Genomic DNA, 20,205 nt, shown 5'->3' with positions numbered 1-20,205 from the left:
AGTATCATATTTTGGGAGTAGTATTGAGCATCGAATTGGGGGCGAGCATGAGTTCAGATAACTCACATCTCCATAAAATCATGTAGCCACCATGGGTAGAAAAGGGTCATACTTTTTAGATGAACCTTTTTCACAATAGACTAGTGGATCCACTTAGTAGTTCAGGTCTTATGTTGATGGCAAGGTATAGGATGGTCCTTGGCAGCGTGAGGTAAAGTGTTGTATCATCACTATAACTCTTAAGTGATGGTTGTCGATTAGAGAAACTCCCACAGAAATTATATTATTTTCTTATATGAGAAAAGTTGAGTTTGTTATTGCATTTTCTTTAACTAACTGAGTTGTTTTACTGTTTTATAAAGCTTTCCATATATTGCATGTGTATTGTTGCTTTATATTGAGCTGAGTATCCAGAGTTGAGTATCCAAAGTTGAGTATCCAGAGTTGAGCACCCAGAGTTGAATATCATATCCTTGAGTTGAGTATCTAATCTCTGAGTTGAGTATCTTATCCTTGAGTAATTCTGAGTTAAGTAAGTTTGAGTAGTTTGGAGTACTCCTTGAGTTAAGTAAGATTGAAAAGAGGTAAGTATGTTTCCTTTTTATCAAGTTTCAAGCTTATGTTATGCTTTAGAATTCCTCTTACATGTTTGTACATTTCACGTACTGAGCCATTTGTCCTGCATCTTCTCATGATGCAGACACAGGTATTCAGAATCATCAACAGGAGCTTCGTTGATACATCTGAGAGTTCGAGTTAGCTATGGTGAGCCTCCTTGCTTCTGGAGGATTTCATTTACCTTTCAGTTCAGTCAGGATGTCGTGGGTCTTGTCCCGACTTCCATCGTTATCAGTTAGAGGCTTCATAGATAGTTAGTATAGTTGAGAAGTTTGTATCATTTATTTTATTAAATGTTTTAAAGACTTAAGTTGCCTATTTTATGGCGAGTTGAATAATTTATTTTTATTCAGTTTTCTTTTGAGTTAAAGCTTGTGTTTAAGTTTCATGAATTTTATTCAATTTTTAAGCTTTTGTATGATTGAATCAGTTTTCGCTTATAGTCAGCCAGGATGAGGGTTCGCTTGGGGACCAACAATGGTTCTCGAGTGCCGGCCACGTCCAGGGTGTAGGCTCGGGTCGTGACAGTCCTCCATAAAGTTTGGCATCGTAACAATAATTTCGGCCAAAGTTGAAGTATTTTTCAGGCTCTTTTCTCAAAAAAATACTTGATTAAAGTTAAACATTTTGATTTTTAGAATTATTTAATAAATGATTCAAGCTAGCTAATTATTTCTTCATATGTAAGTTAAATCTAATCTCGAGTATATTTAGCGATTTTCTAAAGATATTATATATAAAACATATGCAATACACGTACACTAAATTAATAATATACTAAAAGTGTAAAGGTCCTTAGTCGTTCATCATTTAACAAAAAATGTTCATATTTTTATAAGGTCAAACTCATCGATGGCCCCTAAAGTTGGCAGCAATTTTCATTTAGATATTTTAACTAGACTTTGTTCATTTTATACACCTCATGTTAGATCTCGTTGTGTTATTTTGACACTTCTTTCACAAGCACCTATTGACTTCAAGTGCGTGTTAAGTGTTAACCAAGCGCGTCCACATGAATTAGATGTCCAATTATATCATGCCAACTCATTTAAAGTCTATCATATTAAAGAGAAAAAATAAAGATCAAAATACATGACAAAGTAACTAATGAATAAATGACGTGTGATCTTTTTATTTGAAAAATCAAATAAAATATTTTGACAAATTTAATGAAAAATACAACACCCCCAACCTCTTCCCAAGTCATCTTCTCCATTGTATTACTTTATTTTTATTATTTTTTGGGCCTTATTTTTCTGCCATATACCAACACCCACACAATCTACTCTATCATATTCCTCCATTTTTGTTGTCTCTTCCTTCACACCAACATCCACCAGTCATCTTCCACGTTTTATCCCTCTTTTTTTGTGATTTTTTCTGTCATATTCACCCGGGTTGTCCGCCTTCTTCACCGCACCCTCCCTCACATTTCTTCATTTGATTTAGGGTTAAGAGGTGCAAATGTATAACAATAATGGTTCGTATTTTTAAGATTGCGTCTCCTTTTCGTTAATTTTATGATATTTGTAGTTTAATTAGAGCTCAAGGTTAGTGAGATTAACATTTACATAGTGAAAATTGAAATCTTTTTGGCTCCTATTTTTGTTAACTTGAAAGAGTTGTTGACATTTGTAAATGGGCAATTGAGACCGTGGATACGTTTAATTTGAAGAATTGTTTTTACCTTTTTGTTTAGAATTATTGTGGTTAAATTTTACATAATTTGGGGTGTTGTTGATATGGGTTCAATTTATTGTTTCTTTTGGGTCTACCTGAGAGCTTGCAGTGCAAAATTTAAATTAAAATTATTGTAACAAAAGATTTAACCTTCATTGAAGTGCTTTAAGCTTTTAGAAATAATGGGAGCGATAGTGGCTTTAAAATGGAAAAAAAGAAGAGAAAAAATAACAATAAAATATGCTAAATAAGCCCCTCACGCATCAATAGCGAGTGAATCACATTTACTTTGCCATGCTAGCAGAAAGTGTCAAAATGACATAGTGGAGCCTAACATGAGGTGTCTAAAATGAACAAAGTGTAGTTAAAGTGTCTAAGTGAAAGTAATGTTTTGAGTAAGAAATATAATACAATTAAGATTGACAGACAAGGCCAACTCGACTATAAGACAAATAAGGTATGTAGACATTGAAATTTTGTGGGACTCTACAAGACGTGTTCAATTCGAATTGGGACTCTAGAAGGTGTGTTCAGTTTCAATTAGAATTATTGGAGGCTACTCAACCCTAAACCCTAGTTCATGCTTATATAAAGGGTACTAAATTCCCTTAAAAAGGCATCTCGATATATTCCACAAAAGTTATGGAATATTCATGTAGAGGTCAAATCTAAATCATCTAGTTCGAGAAATATGCCACTAATGGCCCTCGAATCATGAATAAATCTTAGGAGAGTAAAATCAAAGGAGGAACAAAATTATACCCGCATATCTTGATCTATAAAATCATGTTTCTTCAGATTTTATTTATGTAATTTATTTATTTTCCATATGTTTAATACAATTAAGATTGACAGACAAGGCCAACTCGACTATAAGACAAATAAGGTAGGAAAAAAAAACAGTTATCACGTAGTATTATATTTGAAAATAATATTTTGAGTAGGAAATATAATAACTTTTTACCTTTTAATGTGGGGTGGTTGTCTCATTTATACATCCTAACACCTAACATGATTTTGTTGTCTCATTTTTCTTCCCTCATTTTACTATTTTTATTCTCTTATTATTTCTTAATATTCTAACGTTGCCCTAACAATCAAATCTTATGCATTCCGCAAAATTTATTTTTGTCTATTTACAAAAAGATAAAAAAATATTTTTGGGTGTTTCTTCAAGTATTGCAACAAATTATCACTACATTGAAATAACACAACATTATATCGGTTTCATTACATCAACTTTTTAAATTCTTTAACTATGTTTTATTATTCTTACTTTATATTATTCTATCTAATTTATATAAAATGACCTACTTTTCCCTTTTTAGTGTCCGTTTGGATAGGCTTTTAAGTTGGTTAAAAAAACTTAAAAGTCAGTTTTTGACTTATTAGAGTATTTGACAATTATCAAAATGACTTATTTTAAGTCAAAAGTGACTTATTTTATGCCAAAAGTTAAAAGTAGGATGAGGGCTGCTTTTTTTTTTTAACTTAAAAGTCACTTTATAACACCAAGTATATTACCTTTTTTCCCTTAATTCTTTTATACAATTCCCAAATTGCCCATATTGAATTAACCCTAACATCTCTTTCCCCAATTGCGGCTGCTGAGCTTGAAACCTTCTTCCTTTTCTCTCGATTTGAAGGGTGAAGATCTAAAGCTTGAAGTAAGTTATCTTTCGATTAGCTTTCTTCCTTTCTCTCGATTGATAGCAATAATATCAGATGTAGGAAAAACGAAATCAGCGTGAAACTTTAAGTTTTTTCTTGATTATCTTTCGATTTTTTTTTATTATGTATTTTTTTGTGCATCTTCTGTAGTTGATTTCGTTTTGTGTATTTTCTGTTTTGTGTTTTTTTTAGATTATGTATATATAATTTGATTGTGTGTGGTATATATTTGTCATCTATATAAAATTATGAAAGTAGTTATTTTCAATTTTCTTATCAATTCTCATCTTCAGATCAGTTACACAATGTCAGAAACACAAACTAATGCTAATGCTAAGTAAGATGATGATGCTCATCTCAAACTTATAGACTTATGTGAATTAGAGATTAGGAAAGGAAATAGACCAAACACTCATTTATCTAGAGATGGATGAAAAAATATGGTTAAAGCATTCAATGAAAAAATGGGAAGACGTTATAAAAAAAAAACAAATGAAAAATCATTGGCATGGCATGAAAGCCGAGTGGACTCTTTTGAAGCAATTGATGAGAGGGGATAAGGTATAGGATGGGATGCCATCAAAAATACAATTATGGCAGATGATGATTGGTGGAAGCAAAAAATTAAGGTACATTTCTCACATTGTTTTATATGTCTTTTTATTTCTTTAATGGTTACATTTTTACTTACTTAAATTTGTTGTTTTATCTTTTGTTACAGGAGGATATTCGATATAGAAAATTTAGGGATAAGGATCTTTCACTCATATGATTTCGCTATGATGCATTATTTTCTGATATTGTTGCTACGGGGGAAAAGAGCACGTGCCTCAAATCAACCCCAATTTTTTGAAACTGAGGTAAATTTTGACGAAGAAAGACCAAATGATATTGATAATGATGATATGGAGCACTTCGTTAATACTAATAATGAAGGGGGTGATGAAAGTGATGATCCACACATGGTAAAGCTAGATGGCCACAAGGTCAACAAATACCTTATATTGGACGTAAAGGTTATCCGACTCAAAATATCCTTGTCGTTGTGGATTTTAATATGTGTTTTACATTTGCATGGGCTGGGTGGGAAGGAGCGGCTCATGATAGTCGTATATTTGGTGAGGCTCTTCGTAGAAGTGAACTTAACTTTCCACATCCTTTAGGAAACAAATATTATTTAGTGGATGCAGGATATGCACATATGAAGGGATATATGGCTCCATACAAAGGAGACAATGTGAGATATCATTTTCCTGACTTTCGTCGTGGTGCAACAAGCCAATTGCGTGAGCCAAGAGGACACATTGAAAAATTTAATTATATGCATTCTTCATGTAGAAATATAGTAGAGCGCACATTTGGTGTTTGGAAAGCAAAGTGGTCTATTTTGCGAGATATGCCTTATTATAACATTGACACGCAAAGGGACATCGTACTTGCTACTATGGCCATTCACAATTATATTAAACAAAAATGCAATGTGGATGATGCATTTCAAACGGCTGAGGATGAGAGATATATTCCATCGGTTGACTCCGAATTCGGTACAAGTTCAAGCACTAACAATATAGAAGAAAATATGGAAGAACAAAGTGATACTTATTGGATGGGGCTTCGTGACATGATTGCTAATGAAATTGGTAACGTTTGATGTTTGTATTATTTGAGTATTTTCACTTTTATATTAGTGAAGTGTTCTCTATCATTTTGATATTTGTATTTGAACCAAACAACTTATTTTTGAAATATGAATTTATATTCCTCTTATAAATAATTTGTGGTGATAAAGAAGTATGTGAATGATAGACAATTATTATTACTTATGAATGACATTAAAATAAATCTTAAATCTTTCAAGTGATCTATTCAAATTATATATTTTTAAAATCTAAAATAAGTTGCACATATAAAATTAACTTAAATAATAAATTTATATTCCTCTTATAAATAATTTGTGATGATAAAGAAATATGTGAATGCTAGACAATTATTATTACTTATTATGAATGTAACTAAAATAAATCTTAATTCTTTCCTTTGATCTATTCAAATTATATATTTTTAAAATCTACAATAAGTTGCGCATAGAAATTAACTTAAATAATAAATTTATATTCCTCTTATAAATAATTTGTGATGATAAAGAAATATGTGAATGATAGGAAAAATATTATTACTTATGGAGGTAAAATATAAATTAATTTTGTTTTAATTTTTTTTAAGTATAAAAACCTTAAATTAATCAACTTTTTATCATGTTAACAACTTTAAGGCTATTTCAGACATTTTGATTAAAAAAAAAAGTGTTTACCAGCACTTATTTGCCAAACACATCAACAACTTTTTTTTCAACTGCAGCACTTTTATCCAAACACATAACTACTTATTTTTAAAATAAGTTTCAGCACTTTAAAAAGTTACTCTTTTAAGTCAATCCAAACGGGCTCTTAGTCTATTTAAAAAAGAATGAGCCTTTTCTATTTTTGGCAACATTTTAATGTAAGTTTTTCACACATGTTTAAGACCACAAAATTAAATGGCAGTTTGATAAATTTAACATAACTTTAATTTAGGATCACAATATTGAAAATTCTTATATATTTTCTTGAACTCTATGCTAAGTCAAACTAAATGATTTTTTTTTAAATGAAGAAAAAAATATATAGTTTTTAAAAAAATCATTGTTTACAGTCTTATACATCCTAGATTCCTATCTTCCCTAAACACCACTTATAAACTTATACTAGATATGTTATTATTCAATTTATTTAATATTATCTAGAAAACAAATTAAAACTTCTTTATAAAGTTCGGCTTTAGACCTCCAATCTTGTTGAACCAAACCTATACATAGATATAAATAAATAATTATAAAAGATGAAGGATGTGTATGATGTATTTGAGTAGTAGCATTTTTTTTTGTTAGAAAACGCGTTACTCCTCAATGTGAGATTTTTTAGCGCGAATCAAAATTTAATCGAACTCTAAAGTAGACATCGTAGTGGGAAACCAAAATTAACATTTTAAAAGGGCATAGATGATAAATTTTACAAAATTCAAGCTACTCCCCTTATTTTTACAGCTAGTTTGGATGGTTGTTACGTATTGTTTCATAATATATCATATTGTATTGTATTGTATTGTATCGTATCGTATCGTATCATATCGTACTATATTATTTTAATGAAAATAATAATTGAATAAATTGTATTATTCTCCGTTGTTATATAATATCACACATCCATAATTTGAATGATAAAGTTATGAGAAAATTAGGGTACAAGGTAGAACTACTACTAAAAGTTAGGATAGAAGATAAATATGATTATTAAATGATAAATAAAAACAAAATGAGAAGAAAATATTAAGACAACGACGTGATCACACCAAATCAGTCGCTACATAAAATGAATCTTTTCGTTGTTACCTAACGATTGATTTAAATGCTACGATAAAATAAAATTTAAGTAACAATCAAGACAAACATTGTATTTAAACTACAGAAAAAGGTCAACATTGTCCCTGAACTATGCGAAATAGATCACTTACTCCCCTAGTTACATATTGGGATAAAAAATACCCCTGCCGTTATCTCAAAAGACCACAAATATCCTCAAGAGTTAACATACCAAATTTTTAATGACGTGGCAAGCCACATGGGACTGATCCCTCCATCTAAGCTGCCAACTAGGATTCCCACTAACCTATTCTTGCTAACCCATCAATTCATTCTCCCAAATCAAACCTAGATTTGAGAGAAAAATTAAATCTTTTCCATTAAAATTTCAAGCAATTGATTTTTTAGTTTAGTTTTCAAGCAATGGGTTTCCATTAAATTTTATTTGTCGATAAGATTTTTTGTTTACAAGATTGTTACCCTTCATGATGGGAATGGATGGGGTTGGCAAGAATGAATTAGTGGGAAGTCTAGTTGGCAGTTTAAGTGGAGGGATTAGTCCCATGTAATTTGTCACGTCATCAAAAATTTGAGGTGTTAGGGCATCTCCAACCCTATACTCTAATTTACTCTTTAAATATAGAGTTTTCTATTTTTTCAGACAACCAACTCTAATTCAATTCTTTATTTTACTCTCTAAAAAAGAATATTTTTCTCTCTCCTCAATATTATATTATTATTTCTATTTCATTCTTATTTTCTTATTTCATAACATAAATCCTTTATTTCTTTTCATGTGATATAAAATTTTATTTTTTCAAATTTTTTATTTAATATAAAATTATATTTCATTCTAAATTTTTAAATAACATAAATTGCAAGAAAATATAATATAATATACAAATTAATGAAAATATTAAAATAAAAGTGAAATAGAATTACATAAGCATTACATAAACACTCAATTTTCAAAATTATTACGTTGCTCCCATAAATGCTCTATTAATGCATTATGGAGTTCAAAATGAGCATTTTTGTCCTTAATTTTTTTATGTCTTCAAACCGGAGATTTTCATCTACCACCATTTATGTTGTTGGAGTTGGGGCTTCTACAATATCTTGAATTGGTGCATTAAGATCACGTTCATCCTCAATTATCATGTTGTGCAGTATAATACATGTAGTCATTATATCATGTAACACTTCCTTTCTCCAAAAACGTGACGGTCCTGCAATAATTGCAAATGTTCGTGACTACCTGCAACGAGAACAACAACTAATACTTGAAAAAAGAAATCAACAATCACAACCGCAGTCACAACCACAATCGCAACAATTCTCTAGATCATATCCTAATTTTTTTCGAATAGTGCTAAATCTGAAAACGACCTACCGGATTACTAAATTATTGATGTGATAAATTAATTATTATGTTATGTATTGTATTTTATCCTGTATTTAAATTATTATGTTATGTATTGTATTTTATCCTGTATTTAAATTATTATGTTATGTAATGTATTGTTATCTTGTATTTAAATTAACATACTATGTATTGTATTTTTAAATTAAATTTTTCATCTTATCATTTTAATTTTGTGTATTCTTTATAGTGAAAATTAATAATAAAATCAAGGAAAAAATGACAAATATACCCCTGAATTATCATAAATGGTACGTTAATACCCTTCGTTATACTGTTGGGTTGTGTATACCCTTACTGTTAATATTTTGGAATGTATATACCCTTGGAATAAACGGAGGGACACGTTGTAGAAATCTCACGTCTAGAATTAGAGAAATCAAGGATTGTATTGATGAAAATAATGTTGAGTTACAACCTCCTTATATAAGGAGAGAATTGTAGAGTCCTAAGTTAACTATACTTAGAGTCTTACTACAATACCAATTACTACTATAATAATAATAATAATAATAATAATAATAATAATAATAATAATAATAATAATAATAATAATAATAATAATAATAATAATAATAATAATAATAATAATAATAATAATAATAATAATAATAATAATAATAATAATAATAATAATAATAATAATAATAATAATAATAATAATAATAATAATAATAATAATAATAATAATAATAATAATAATAATAATAATAATAATAATAATAATAATAATAATAATAATAATAATAATAATAATAATAATAATAATAATAATAATGTAATTATAAATAATCTAATCCTAGTCGTAATATAATCCTAATCATAATATAATTCTAGTCATAATATAATCCTAATTAATATAAGTAGTCTAATCCTAGTGCGACTCTAATTCTAGAGCAGTGCTGGAAACTCGTCAGTCAGCTTCGTTGGACCTGTTCCTTTGACACGTTCCAATCGTCAACTTCCTTCTTCTTCAACACTTCCCCTCAAGTTAGTGAGTAGAGGAAACGGTTACTCCTAGCTTGATTCGAATACGCAGCAAAAAAAACTTTAAAAACCCAGCAAAAACTTGTTTTGTCAATGCTTCGGTATGAATGTGATGTATAGTCGTTGCTTGTGATAGTTCATCTGCAGATTGATACGAGTAGTTCCACCAGTAAAAACACTTAAGATCAGTATGATTATTCCTACCACAGATTTGACATGACTCAATATTATTCCTCTCCTTATTTTCACTTTGAGAACTTTTATTGTTAAGAGAACCTAGTCCATATTGACTGTTCTTCGAACCTATTCCCTGTCTAGCAGGCTTGAAACCTGTTTCACTGGAGTTAATGTTGTTGTTTCCTCTTCCCCTGCCTTTTTGAGCAGATAATACCATGTTGTGGTTTTGTTGTGGCACCTCTTCTTCATCTTCCCTTGTATCCAAACTCGTGAGAGCATAAACAAATTGATTAAGAGTGGAATATAGTGCCTTACCTAATATGACAAAGGTCTTATATTTTAGACCTAAACCTCTAACAAAATAAATTACTTTTGTTGCTTGAATATAAGTTTTTTTCAAGCATTCACACATCTCATTGGTAGTTGAGCAGCCCACAATTAGGTGCATGTTTTTTTTTCGATCAAGGTGTTTGAGATCCAACTCCTTAGTAACACATCTTTCTCCTTCCAATCAGCAATGGTGTCACTATCTTTTGCATCCTTCTCGACCTCTACAACTTTTCCAGCAGTTTGTCCAGTGGAACAACTGTTTTTACTTGGTTCATTTTCTGTGATGAGATATGTTTGTTTCATCACACGAATCAATTGGGATATTTGTGTGTAGTTTGTTGGCTTAGATTTAATGGAGCAAGCGACAATGAGTTGGTGAAGTGAGGAGGTCGACATAGTATTGGTAGAATGGGTCATAGCAATTTTAACGTGTGGTGTTTTTTTTGTTTTTTTTTGTGATCAATACTCAGAGAGCGAAAGAGTTTTTATGCTCTGATACCATGTAGAAATCTCACGTCTAGGATTAAAGAAATCAAGGATTGTATTGATGAAAATAATGTTGAGTTACAACCTCCTTATATAGGAAGAGAATTGTAAAGTCCTAAGTTAACTATACTTAGAGTCCTACTACAATACCTATTACTACTATAATAATAATAATAATGTAATTATAAATAATCTAATCCTAGTCGTAATATAATCATAATCATAATATAATTCTAGTCATAATATAATCCTAATTAATATAAGTAGTCTAATCCTAGTGCGACTCTAATTCTAGAGCAGTGTTGGAAACTCATCAGTCAGCTTCGTTGGACATGTTCCAATCGTCAGCTTCCTTCTTCATCAACACACGTGTCATGGTCTTAACGGTCTATCCAAATTTAATTGTATAAATTATAGGAACCACATATTATAAGTACTAAATAACATCATATCCCTTCTAGTTTTCTATTTACCAAAAATCCCTTAAAAATGATGTTTGCGGGATACATAACGTTGTGCACGGGATACATTAGGTTTGATACATTCCACATAGCGGGATACATAGCATTGTGCACGAGATACATTAGGTTTGATACATTCCACATAGCGGGATACATAGTGTTGTGCACGGGATACATGCGGGATACATAGGTAAATAAGGGATTTTTGAAAATTTTGAAATAAGTAGGGATAAATGGATATTAAGGTAAATAAAGGAATGTAGTTAAGTAATTTGTCCAATTTAATTTAGTTCTTACCCATAATTAAAAAAAACTCACCCATCTTTCACAATTTTAACCCATCCATAACCCAAATTGTAACCAAACGCACCCAAAATCAAAAGAGAAGTCACAGTAAGATCATCAAAACTCTCAAATTCCTCTTTTCTTAACTTCTGCAACAAAGACTTATTTCAAACATTTAGATTTGAACAACAAATTCAAACGAAGAAGAAGAGAATTTTTATTCCAGAAACCCTTTGAACAATTTATTATTCTTCATCTTCTTCAACAACAAAACCTTTGTAGAATATTTCAATTAATTTGACTGAAATCACTAATAAAGATTTTAATTTTGAATGTATGAAATTGGAAAAACATGATGAAACTCAAATTCCTTAATTCAATTTCACTTATAAAGCAACCACCAAGTCTTAATCTCTTCCCACACTCAATCCATCAGAAAGCTACTTTTAACTTTCCACAACTTTTGGTATTTTCCTAACTTTTATTGCATATCCAGTTTTTCATGCCTCTAGGAACACATAACAAGCACCATATTTGAATAGAAACTAGAGAATGAAGCAGCCCACAACTTGTTTGTGTTGACAAGGTGCACGAAGTTATGCTAACACCGAATAAGAAGTGTAAAATCAGATGGTGTTTGCTCATCTTTTATGCGCGGGGCTCGAAGGACTAGAAGAAAAATAATTAATTTGTGGGAGAACTGACACGAGTGGGTCTTTAGTTAGGTTTAGATTGGGGAAGAAGAAGAGAGTTTTTAACCGGGTTATGGATGGGTTGAAATTATGAAAAATGGGTGGGTTTTTTTTAATTGTGGGTAAAATTAAATTAAATTTGGCAAGACCTTTAAGATTATGGCACGTGTCCCTCTGTCTATCCTAAGGGTATATACGTTCCGGAATATTGACGGTAAGGATATACACAACCCGAAAATATAACGAAAGGTATTGACATACCATTTATGATAATTCGAGGGTATATTTGTCCTTTTTTCCTAAAATCAAATTATATTATGACGAAAATTAGAAAAAATTAAAATACTATTAATTCAAGATTAAAGTAGTATATATTAGATAATATATTTTTTTAAATATTATATTACATTTAAAATGAATTATGAATACTAGATATTTAATTAATGACTTTATATGTAAAATAATATGTTAATTAGAAAGTAATAGAAATAATAATAAAATATTGAAAAAGTGTAATAGATAGTGTGAATAGTAATTCTCCAAGCTCTCTAAATTGAAGAATAGAGAGTGATTTGGAGGTGAGTTGGAATTCCCATTTTCTATTTTACTCTTCAAATATAGAGAATGAAGAGTAAAATAGAGATGGATTTGGAGCTGATCTTAGTTCTTAAGGATATTTATGATCTCTTAGGAAGTATTTTTAATCTCTAAATATAATAAAAATCTATTTCGTATAATTAAGGAGTAATTACAATACAAACGGGTAAACAACCATTCAAACAAGGTGTTAATGTTACGAGCAAATGACATAAATGGTCCCTAAACTATCCTAGTAGGTTTAAAATAGTCCCTTAACTATACAGTTGACGGATATGGTCCCTTAACTATTCACGTTTTTGTCAAATTTGGTTTCCATCCACTTTTTATGAATACCGTCAACAAACGTCGCTCAGTACACACTCTCTCTCAATTTGGAGCTATTTTTGTGCAGTTTGGTGACATTTTTGGAGCTGTGTTTTGTGTAGTTTGGTGCTGATTTTTGGTGGTTGGTGCTGCTGTTTGTGCAGCAGTTTGGTGACGTTTTTGGAGCTGTATGTGCAACAGTTTGGTGACGTTTTGGGAGCTGTTTTTTTTTTTGGGGTGTTCTGGTGCTGCAATTCGATCAAAGTTTGGTAGCTGCTATTTTTTGTTGTAGTTTAAGTTATTTTCTGCACAACAATTGTTGAAAACAGAGCACTATAGTTCAATTTAGTTGCTGATTTTTGAATTTTTCTGCAATTTTATGCAATTTCATTGATGTAATGACCGATTATTAACATGAAAATAGAATCGCATTTTTGCTCACAATATTTTCTCAATTGTGTTCGCTACTTTGCATTTTGCTTTAACTCGCATGAAATAACGACCAACGACTTAATTGCAATAAGACAATAAAGAAAAGAATTGAGAAAAAAGGTGAGGAAATAGTGAGATAATGGACAAAAGAAATGACGAAAAAGAAAGTCAATACAGATTGACTTAACAGATTAACGGTGTTAACTAACAGTTTTTTTTAAAAATGGATGAAAACCAAACTTGACAAAAGGGTGGATAGTTAAAGGACTATATCCGTCAACTGTATAATTAAAGGACCATTTTAGACATACTAGGATAATTTAGGGACCATTTATGTCATTTGCTCCTAATGTTTCTATATATTAGATAAATTACTCAAGTAAATTTGAGATCATCCCAATTCTTTCCGGCAAGGGTAAAAACAAGGGCAAAGAGAAAAAGGCCCTTTAATACATACGTACATACATTACATTCTCCCCCTTTCCAATACAAAACAAAATCAACTAACCCTAGGGTTTTCTCTCCCCAGTTTCCTTCGCCATTCAATCACCATGACAGGAAAAGCAAAGCCAAAGAAGCATACAGCGAAAGAATTAGCTGCAAAGATCGATGCAGCAACGACTAACAGGGGGGGCGGTAAGGCTGGGTTAGCCGACAGGTCTGGTATTGAAAAAGGTGGACATGCGAAGCTTGAATGTCCTCTTTGCAAAGTGACTGCACCTGATATCAAGTCTATGAAGATCCATCATGATGCAAAACACCCAAAACTTGCTTTTGATGAGGCAAAACTCAACAATCTTCATTCAACTGGTGTTGCTGAATCAAGCACCAAGCCTAAACCTGGTATCCGTGGAAGTCTTAAGAAGTGAATTCTGTTTCTTTTTTTTAGGGATGATAATAGTTTTGTGGTGGTGGGAATCATATGAATAATATCGAACCCACTTTTGCTTTGTTTGTTCTGTTTCTGGTGATGTAATCTTTATCATATGTTTCTTAGTTTATGGTTTGTATGGATGTTTCTGCTACTGCGCTTATTATTCTGGGGTTGTTATTCTGGATATAGTTTACTTTCATATATATTTTATATATCTGATTATGTTTTTTTTTTTGAAAAACATAGCTAGCTTTCTGGTTAGGGATTAGGAAAAGTTTTATACTTTGATAGAAGGATCCTTATGATTGGATGATTTGGTTTCCTTTTGTGGGATTACACTGGATTTGTTGTTGTATGGTTTTCTTTTATGGGATTACATTGGGTCTGTTGTTGTTGTTGTACAATTACTGCCTTTTTACGTTTGGTGGGATTTTTCTTGGTAGTTTAGTTAGCTGATGTGTTATTGTTGTTGTGAGAGAGCTTTAGGGTCATATTATTGCGTAATTTGAGTGTGTTTCTGGTTGTGCTAAAATTAGGGTGTGCAAAAGTTTGATCTTTTGATGTTAAATGGGATGATAGAGTGGGCATGGATAATATGGAATCCATGTTTAGCTTCTTCTGCTATAGTTATCTATGTGTCTTGGTTATTTGGAAGCTACTGCTTATGTTTTCCAGGGAGGGTTGTTGTTTTACGAATAGTTTGTTTTCATATCCCTTCTTAAAAAAAGAAAAAATTGTTGTCATATCTTTTATAATGTTCCCTTGTATTTTAGTCTCTGATTCAAGTTGAAAACAAATTAAAAGAAAAAGAGAAGCCTAGGAAAGTTTTGTTTCTTGATGCAAGAATTACAGATTAGGCTCTGTGATTTTTCGCTTACTATGATGGTTTTTCTTCCGTTGGTTTTCTAGACAGGATCTTATTGGTAGCTTAATCTGCTCTGATGTATTCACATTGTCAGGAGAGAGCTGTGGCATATCATTATATCTAGTGATTTGTTGGTGTAATTTGAGTTATTATCTGCTTGTGTGCTGATATTTTTGGGAGGGCAGAAGAGTTTGATGTATTGCTTTGGATAATAAGGGAAAAGGGTGCCTGCCCGAATTTTAAACTACAGACTGATAGTGAATGTTGTTGATGCCACCTTAGCTCTTGTGTTTGCTTTCTTACTCGGATATGTTTTTGATTGGGTACAAATATTAAGGTGCTTAGGCATAGTTGAAGAGAAACGAACAGAAAGACCATGTCGATAGAGAGGAAGTTGTTAAAGAAACTTCATTAAGATGGCATGCTTAAGAGCTTTTTGTTGACCTGTGTTAGAATTATTATTGCTTTGTAGTTTTTTCCCCATCTTTTGTCATCTGTTTGCCCACATATTACACCATTAACTCATAGAACATTCAAAATAGTTTTGGTGACCATCACTAAGCGTTAAGGAGTTTGTTGAATTTGCTTGCACAGTAAATTCTGGTGTGTTTTTACTTGGATGAAGTTAGGAGATTTATTCATCTATGCTGTAATGCTGGATTAGAACCACATGCTTGCTTTGCCAATACATTTTCACTGCCTGTGTTAGGTTTTACTGTGTGTGATGTGCCTTGTTTATGTTAACTTTGCTCATGTTGCAAATTGTCAGTGTAAACTTATTCGATTAATTATATGTATTTGACTGTGAGATCCAATTTCTTGTCTGGCGAGGATAACAATAGTTATTTACATTGTGCACACACTAGTTGTCTGGATGATGAAAAAAAAGGATAACCATTCCCTTTTATGGGTGGTGGACTTTAAGCATGCATCATACAAAGTTTGTGCAAGGACATGATAATCTTTAGATTGTAATTGCATTACTGCTTCATTAGTTAAATATTGTTGGTGGAAGTCAATCTCTACATGTACGTCTCTGGTTTTCTCGGTTAAATCTGTATTATAGTTTCATTTTCCTGGTACCAGAGAGTTATGCTGCTCTCTTGTTGTTGACTATGAGTCCTTTAATCTACCTTATTTTGCTTGGTGTTATACAATTGGTTTGAAGATTAGGTGGTTTCCATGTTAGACATGGCAGTGCTAAAGAGTGAAGACTGGCGTGTCTTGTTCAGGTAAATCTATTCTGTATGCCTTGTGTTGCAAGCTCTGAAATCTTTGTACTTATTGCCTGCCCTCTATTGTACATTTGGTGTATGTTTTTCACTGCAACTTGTACTCTTTATGTTTTCCTTTTAAGTGGAATCAATATCCTATTATATGTCTCTCTGCCTTAATGTATGTTCCCGCATGCATCGTGGTTCATTTTCTGATCATACTCTCTCTTCATCTTCTCCAAGTCCTTTGGTACATGACTGAAATGTTGTAGTTGTATTGTTTGTCACTCCCTTTTAACCGACTGTTGAATGCTAAAGATACAATACTTGAATGGAACAGTAGAAAAATAGTCGAACCGTTGCTTCTTTCTTACTTCCGTTGAAAGATGCGGTCCGTGTTGGTGTGTAACAAAATTTTGTTTTCTGTCCAATCTGATTTGTGTATTGCAAAGGCAAGTCCTATTAGGTGGCTTTTGATTCAAGAACTTAAAAGATAAGTTTTTGCAGAGTTGTTATAAATATTTTACAAAACATACTTTTTTTTAATGAAAGAAGAGAAAAAGTTGTGTCTATGCGACTTTTTGCAACTTTTTGAAGTGAACGCTACCTTAGATTCCAAATGGAAGTGTGCTTTGGTGGTATGTGAGATGTGATTGTTTTATCATCACATTATTCAAGGTCTATATGCTAGACAATTATTCTTCTTTCTCTCTCTCTTTTTTTAATTAAAAAATAGATCAATACATTGTGAAGATTGAATAAATTGATTACACACTTCAACTAATCTATTACCCCTTGTATATGTTCAAAAGTGAAATTGGAACGTATATAATATAACCGGTTGCACAAGGGGAGGTGTTCCTTTTATGCCTTTTGTATTACAAAAATGTTGGCTATAATTTATTAAAGTGAGTGATTTCTAAATTTTTGGTCTAACTAAATTTGTCATTTTTGTAACAATAAAGAAGGTTAGGAAGAGAGATATGAATATGATTAGAGTTTTATCGAAAAAAATTTATCCTTCCAAATAATATAATTTTGGGAGAATATATAATTATCATTCCAAATAATATAAGATTTATAAGGAAAATAGGAAATACTACAATTTTGATTGGATAAATTTGAAATTTAAATTTTACTACTTTAATCTTTGAAAGTATGATTTCTTACGCATAAATTTATGCTTTACACTGTAAGCATTAAATTTTAAAACTCAATATACAACGCTGCATCCGCCTCTGATCTCATTCACCCTTTATACAAATTTGAAAATGGTTAATAGCATTTCCAACTTTAATAGAGAGCACTGGAAAAAAGAATACAGATTAAATTTTTATTTTTAAGAATTCTTTTATGAGAAGAAAATGTTATTTACTTATTTTATTTCCCTTTGTTGTAAAATAATAATAAAATACATAGTAATAAGATATATATGTAGCCAAAGAATTTGAGAGAGAGTATTTCTTCCTACAAAATGAATTAAGTTGGTTCCCTTCTAGTAAAAGAATACAAGCTTCTTGGAAAGTTGCTCGTAGACTATTTTAGTCTTTAGAAAGCTATTTCAAGCTGCTTGTAAGTTACTTGCATGTTGTTTCATAAAGTTGTGGGTGTATCAAATAAACATTCATAATTTAGTATATTCATAACATTCTCTCTTGAAGGTTAGTTAATAGACATTGTACCTCGTTAAAATTAATGGGGAAATTTTTAAAATGTCAATATTTTAGTATTTAATGGGACCTCTTATCAACATTTTCAATATTTATTAAAATTGTCAATATTTTAGTTTGTTATTCTTTTGATTTACATATTTTTTATTTGTTTGATTTGAAATAATACAATTATTTAATAACAGAAAGGAGAAAATCATGGGAGAATTTTTTTTTAAAAATGAACATATCACTTAAAATTCTCATCGGCTATAATTTCAAAAGTAATTAATGGTATTCATTCCAATATGTATGATATGTGTATTTGTATTCATTATGGTTTTCGTGTTTGAGTTTGTATAATGGTATTTGTATTCATTCCAATAGGTATACCAAATGGATTTGTTATTATTTGTATCCATATATTTATGTAAATCCGTGTTCATTCAGAAAAGATACAACATTGATTTGTATATTTTTCAAAAACATATATTTTTTCTTAAAATTCCAACAAAATTTGTATTCCAGACATCAAAACATACAAATTTACAATCATAGTAACAATCAAAATTTGTTTTCAAATAAATTGTATTTCATGACAAAAAGCTTATTTCTTATCTGTTATGTATTCCAAAAATATATTATACTAATTCATAGAACACCTACTAAATTATGATTCCAAATTATATAGTATTCCAAGCATTCAACATACAAAAAAAAAAATCAAAACAATTCAATCATTCACAGTTTGTATCCCAAATAGATTACAAATTTTTTTTAAAAAATTTACTTTGAAATATGGCTGGTGATTCTGTACTTTCATCTCCTTTGGGCTCTTCTGTGTGTAAGAAAGATGCAAAAATACTTCAATTCATTGAAGAGATAACTAAAAATTGTCAATGTCGTCCAACAAAGTGTCTTGGATGAGATATTGACGCAAAACTCCCAAATTAAATACCTCAGTGACGGTTTAAGCTTTAAATCCAATATTCAGATAAGTTAAACTTATGAAGATCTCCAAGTGAAGATCCAACATACAAAATACGATCCAGATCCATTTTCGAATAACTTTTTCAATAGCCATTTTCGAATCACTTCCAAACAAATTAAAGAATCAGCAGTTATTGAATACCTGATTGTTTTTATCTCACTGACAATCTCGAAGTTCAACAAAATCAATCAAATTCACTTCGAAATTCGAATCGATTATTTCAATTTTTTCTTCCCTAATGAAAACAATGGCAAATCAATTGAATTCACTTCGACAAAGGTTGGAAATATTTTGAATGATTTCTGAGATTTCTTAGAAAAATGGAGGAATTTAATTTAAACTGCAAAGTTTAAGTTACTTGAGGATATGAAATAATGAAAGAAATCGTGAGAAAGAGAAATGATAGAATTTGGGTAAAAATTTTAGAGAGAGAAAAGTGGGTAATGAGGTCTTTTATTTTTTCCTTTCACCCATAATGGTAGGGGTGTGCATCGGTCTGTTCGATTCGGTTTTATGTGTTATTGGTTCGGTTTATCGGTTTTCGGTTTGTAAATACGTCCAACCGATAACCAAACCAATAACATATTTCTTATCGGTTTTTGGTTAATCGGTTTATGACACTTAACGGTTCGATTTTTTATTTAACCAATAAGAAAATACTCATATATATTAATATACACGATAAGAAAATTTTCATATAAACCATATGAATTTTCCAGCATTTGGCATGAAAGTAATAGTCATAAAAGTAACAATTATTTTTCTTGCAAGTGTAGGCAATTGGCACATTCAAGTTAGAAGCGTGCTTGCAATTACAGAATGGCACAATAATTAGGGTTTTAAGTAATACTGAGATTAAAGTAATAGGATTTGTAAAATGTTATATAATTAGGGTTTACTGGTCTAGGGATAAAATAGTAAATTTAGTATAGTCTTATTGGGTTATCGGTTTAACCATTAACAAAAATCATAAAATCGAAAACCGAACCAATAACCCAATAAAAAATTTTGCGAAACCGTTAGCCCAATAACCCAATATCAATAAACCAATAGTGTTTTTTTCGGTTCGG

At 30.7% G+C, this 20,205-nt stretch overlaps 1 protein-coding gene and 1 pseudogene across 1 annotated transcript; both read left to right on the top strand.

The window, feature by feature from the left end:
• The first annotated feature begins 4,274 nt into the window (after positions 1-4,274).
• On the top strand, positions 4,275-5,620 carry LOC125833033 (uncharacterized; annotated as a pseudogene).
• Positions 5,621-13,982: 8,362 nt separating this feature from the next.
• Positions 13,983-14,582, top strand: LOC125833020 (protein METHYLENE BLUE SENSITIVITY 1-like). The gene has a single exon (XM_049512183.1). It carries the CDS (start codon positions 14,094-14,096, stop codon positions 14,409-14,411), a length of 318 nt encoding a protein of 105 aa, XP_049368140.1. The 5' UTR covers positions 13,983-14,093; the 3' UTR covers positions 14,412-14,582.
• Positions 14,583-20,205: the final 5,623 nt, after the last annotated feature.

The sequence above is a fragment of the Solanum verrucosum genome, unplaced genomic scaffold (genome assembly GCF_900185275.1).
Source record: "Solanum verrucosum unplaced genomic scaffold, falcon-dt-bn FXZP01000070.1, whole genome shotgun sequence".
In the NCBI taxonomy this organism is placed as follows: Eukaryota; Viridiplantae; Streptophyta; class Magnoliopsida; order Solanales; family Solanaceae; genus Solanum; species Solanum verrucosum.
Note: the sequence above shows the minus strand (reverse complement) of the source record. Positions and strands in the feature narration are given on the sequence as shown.

Excerpts from the sequence above, each read along its gene's own strand:
- LOC125833020 (XM_049512183.1), top strand. The coding sequence starts at position 14,094 with ATGACAGGAAAAGCAAAGCCAAAGAAGCATACAGCGAAAGAATTAGCT.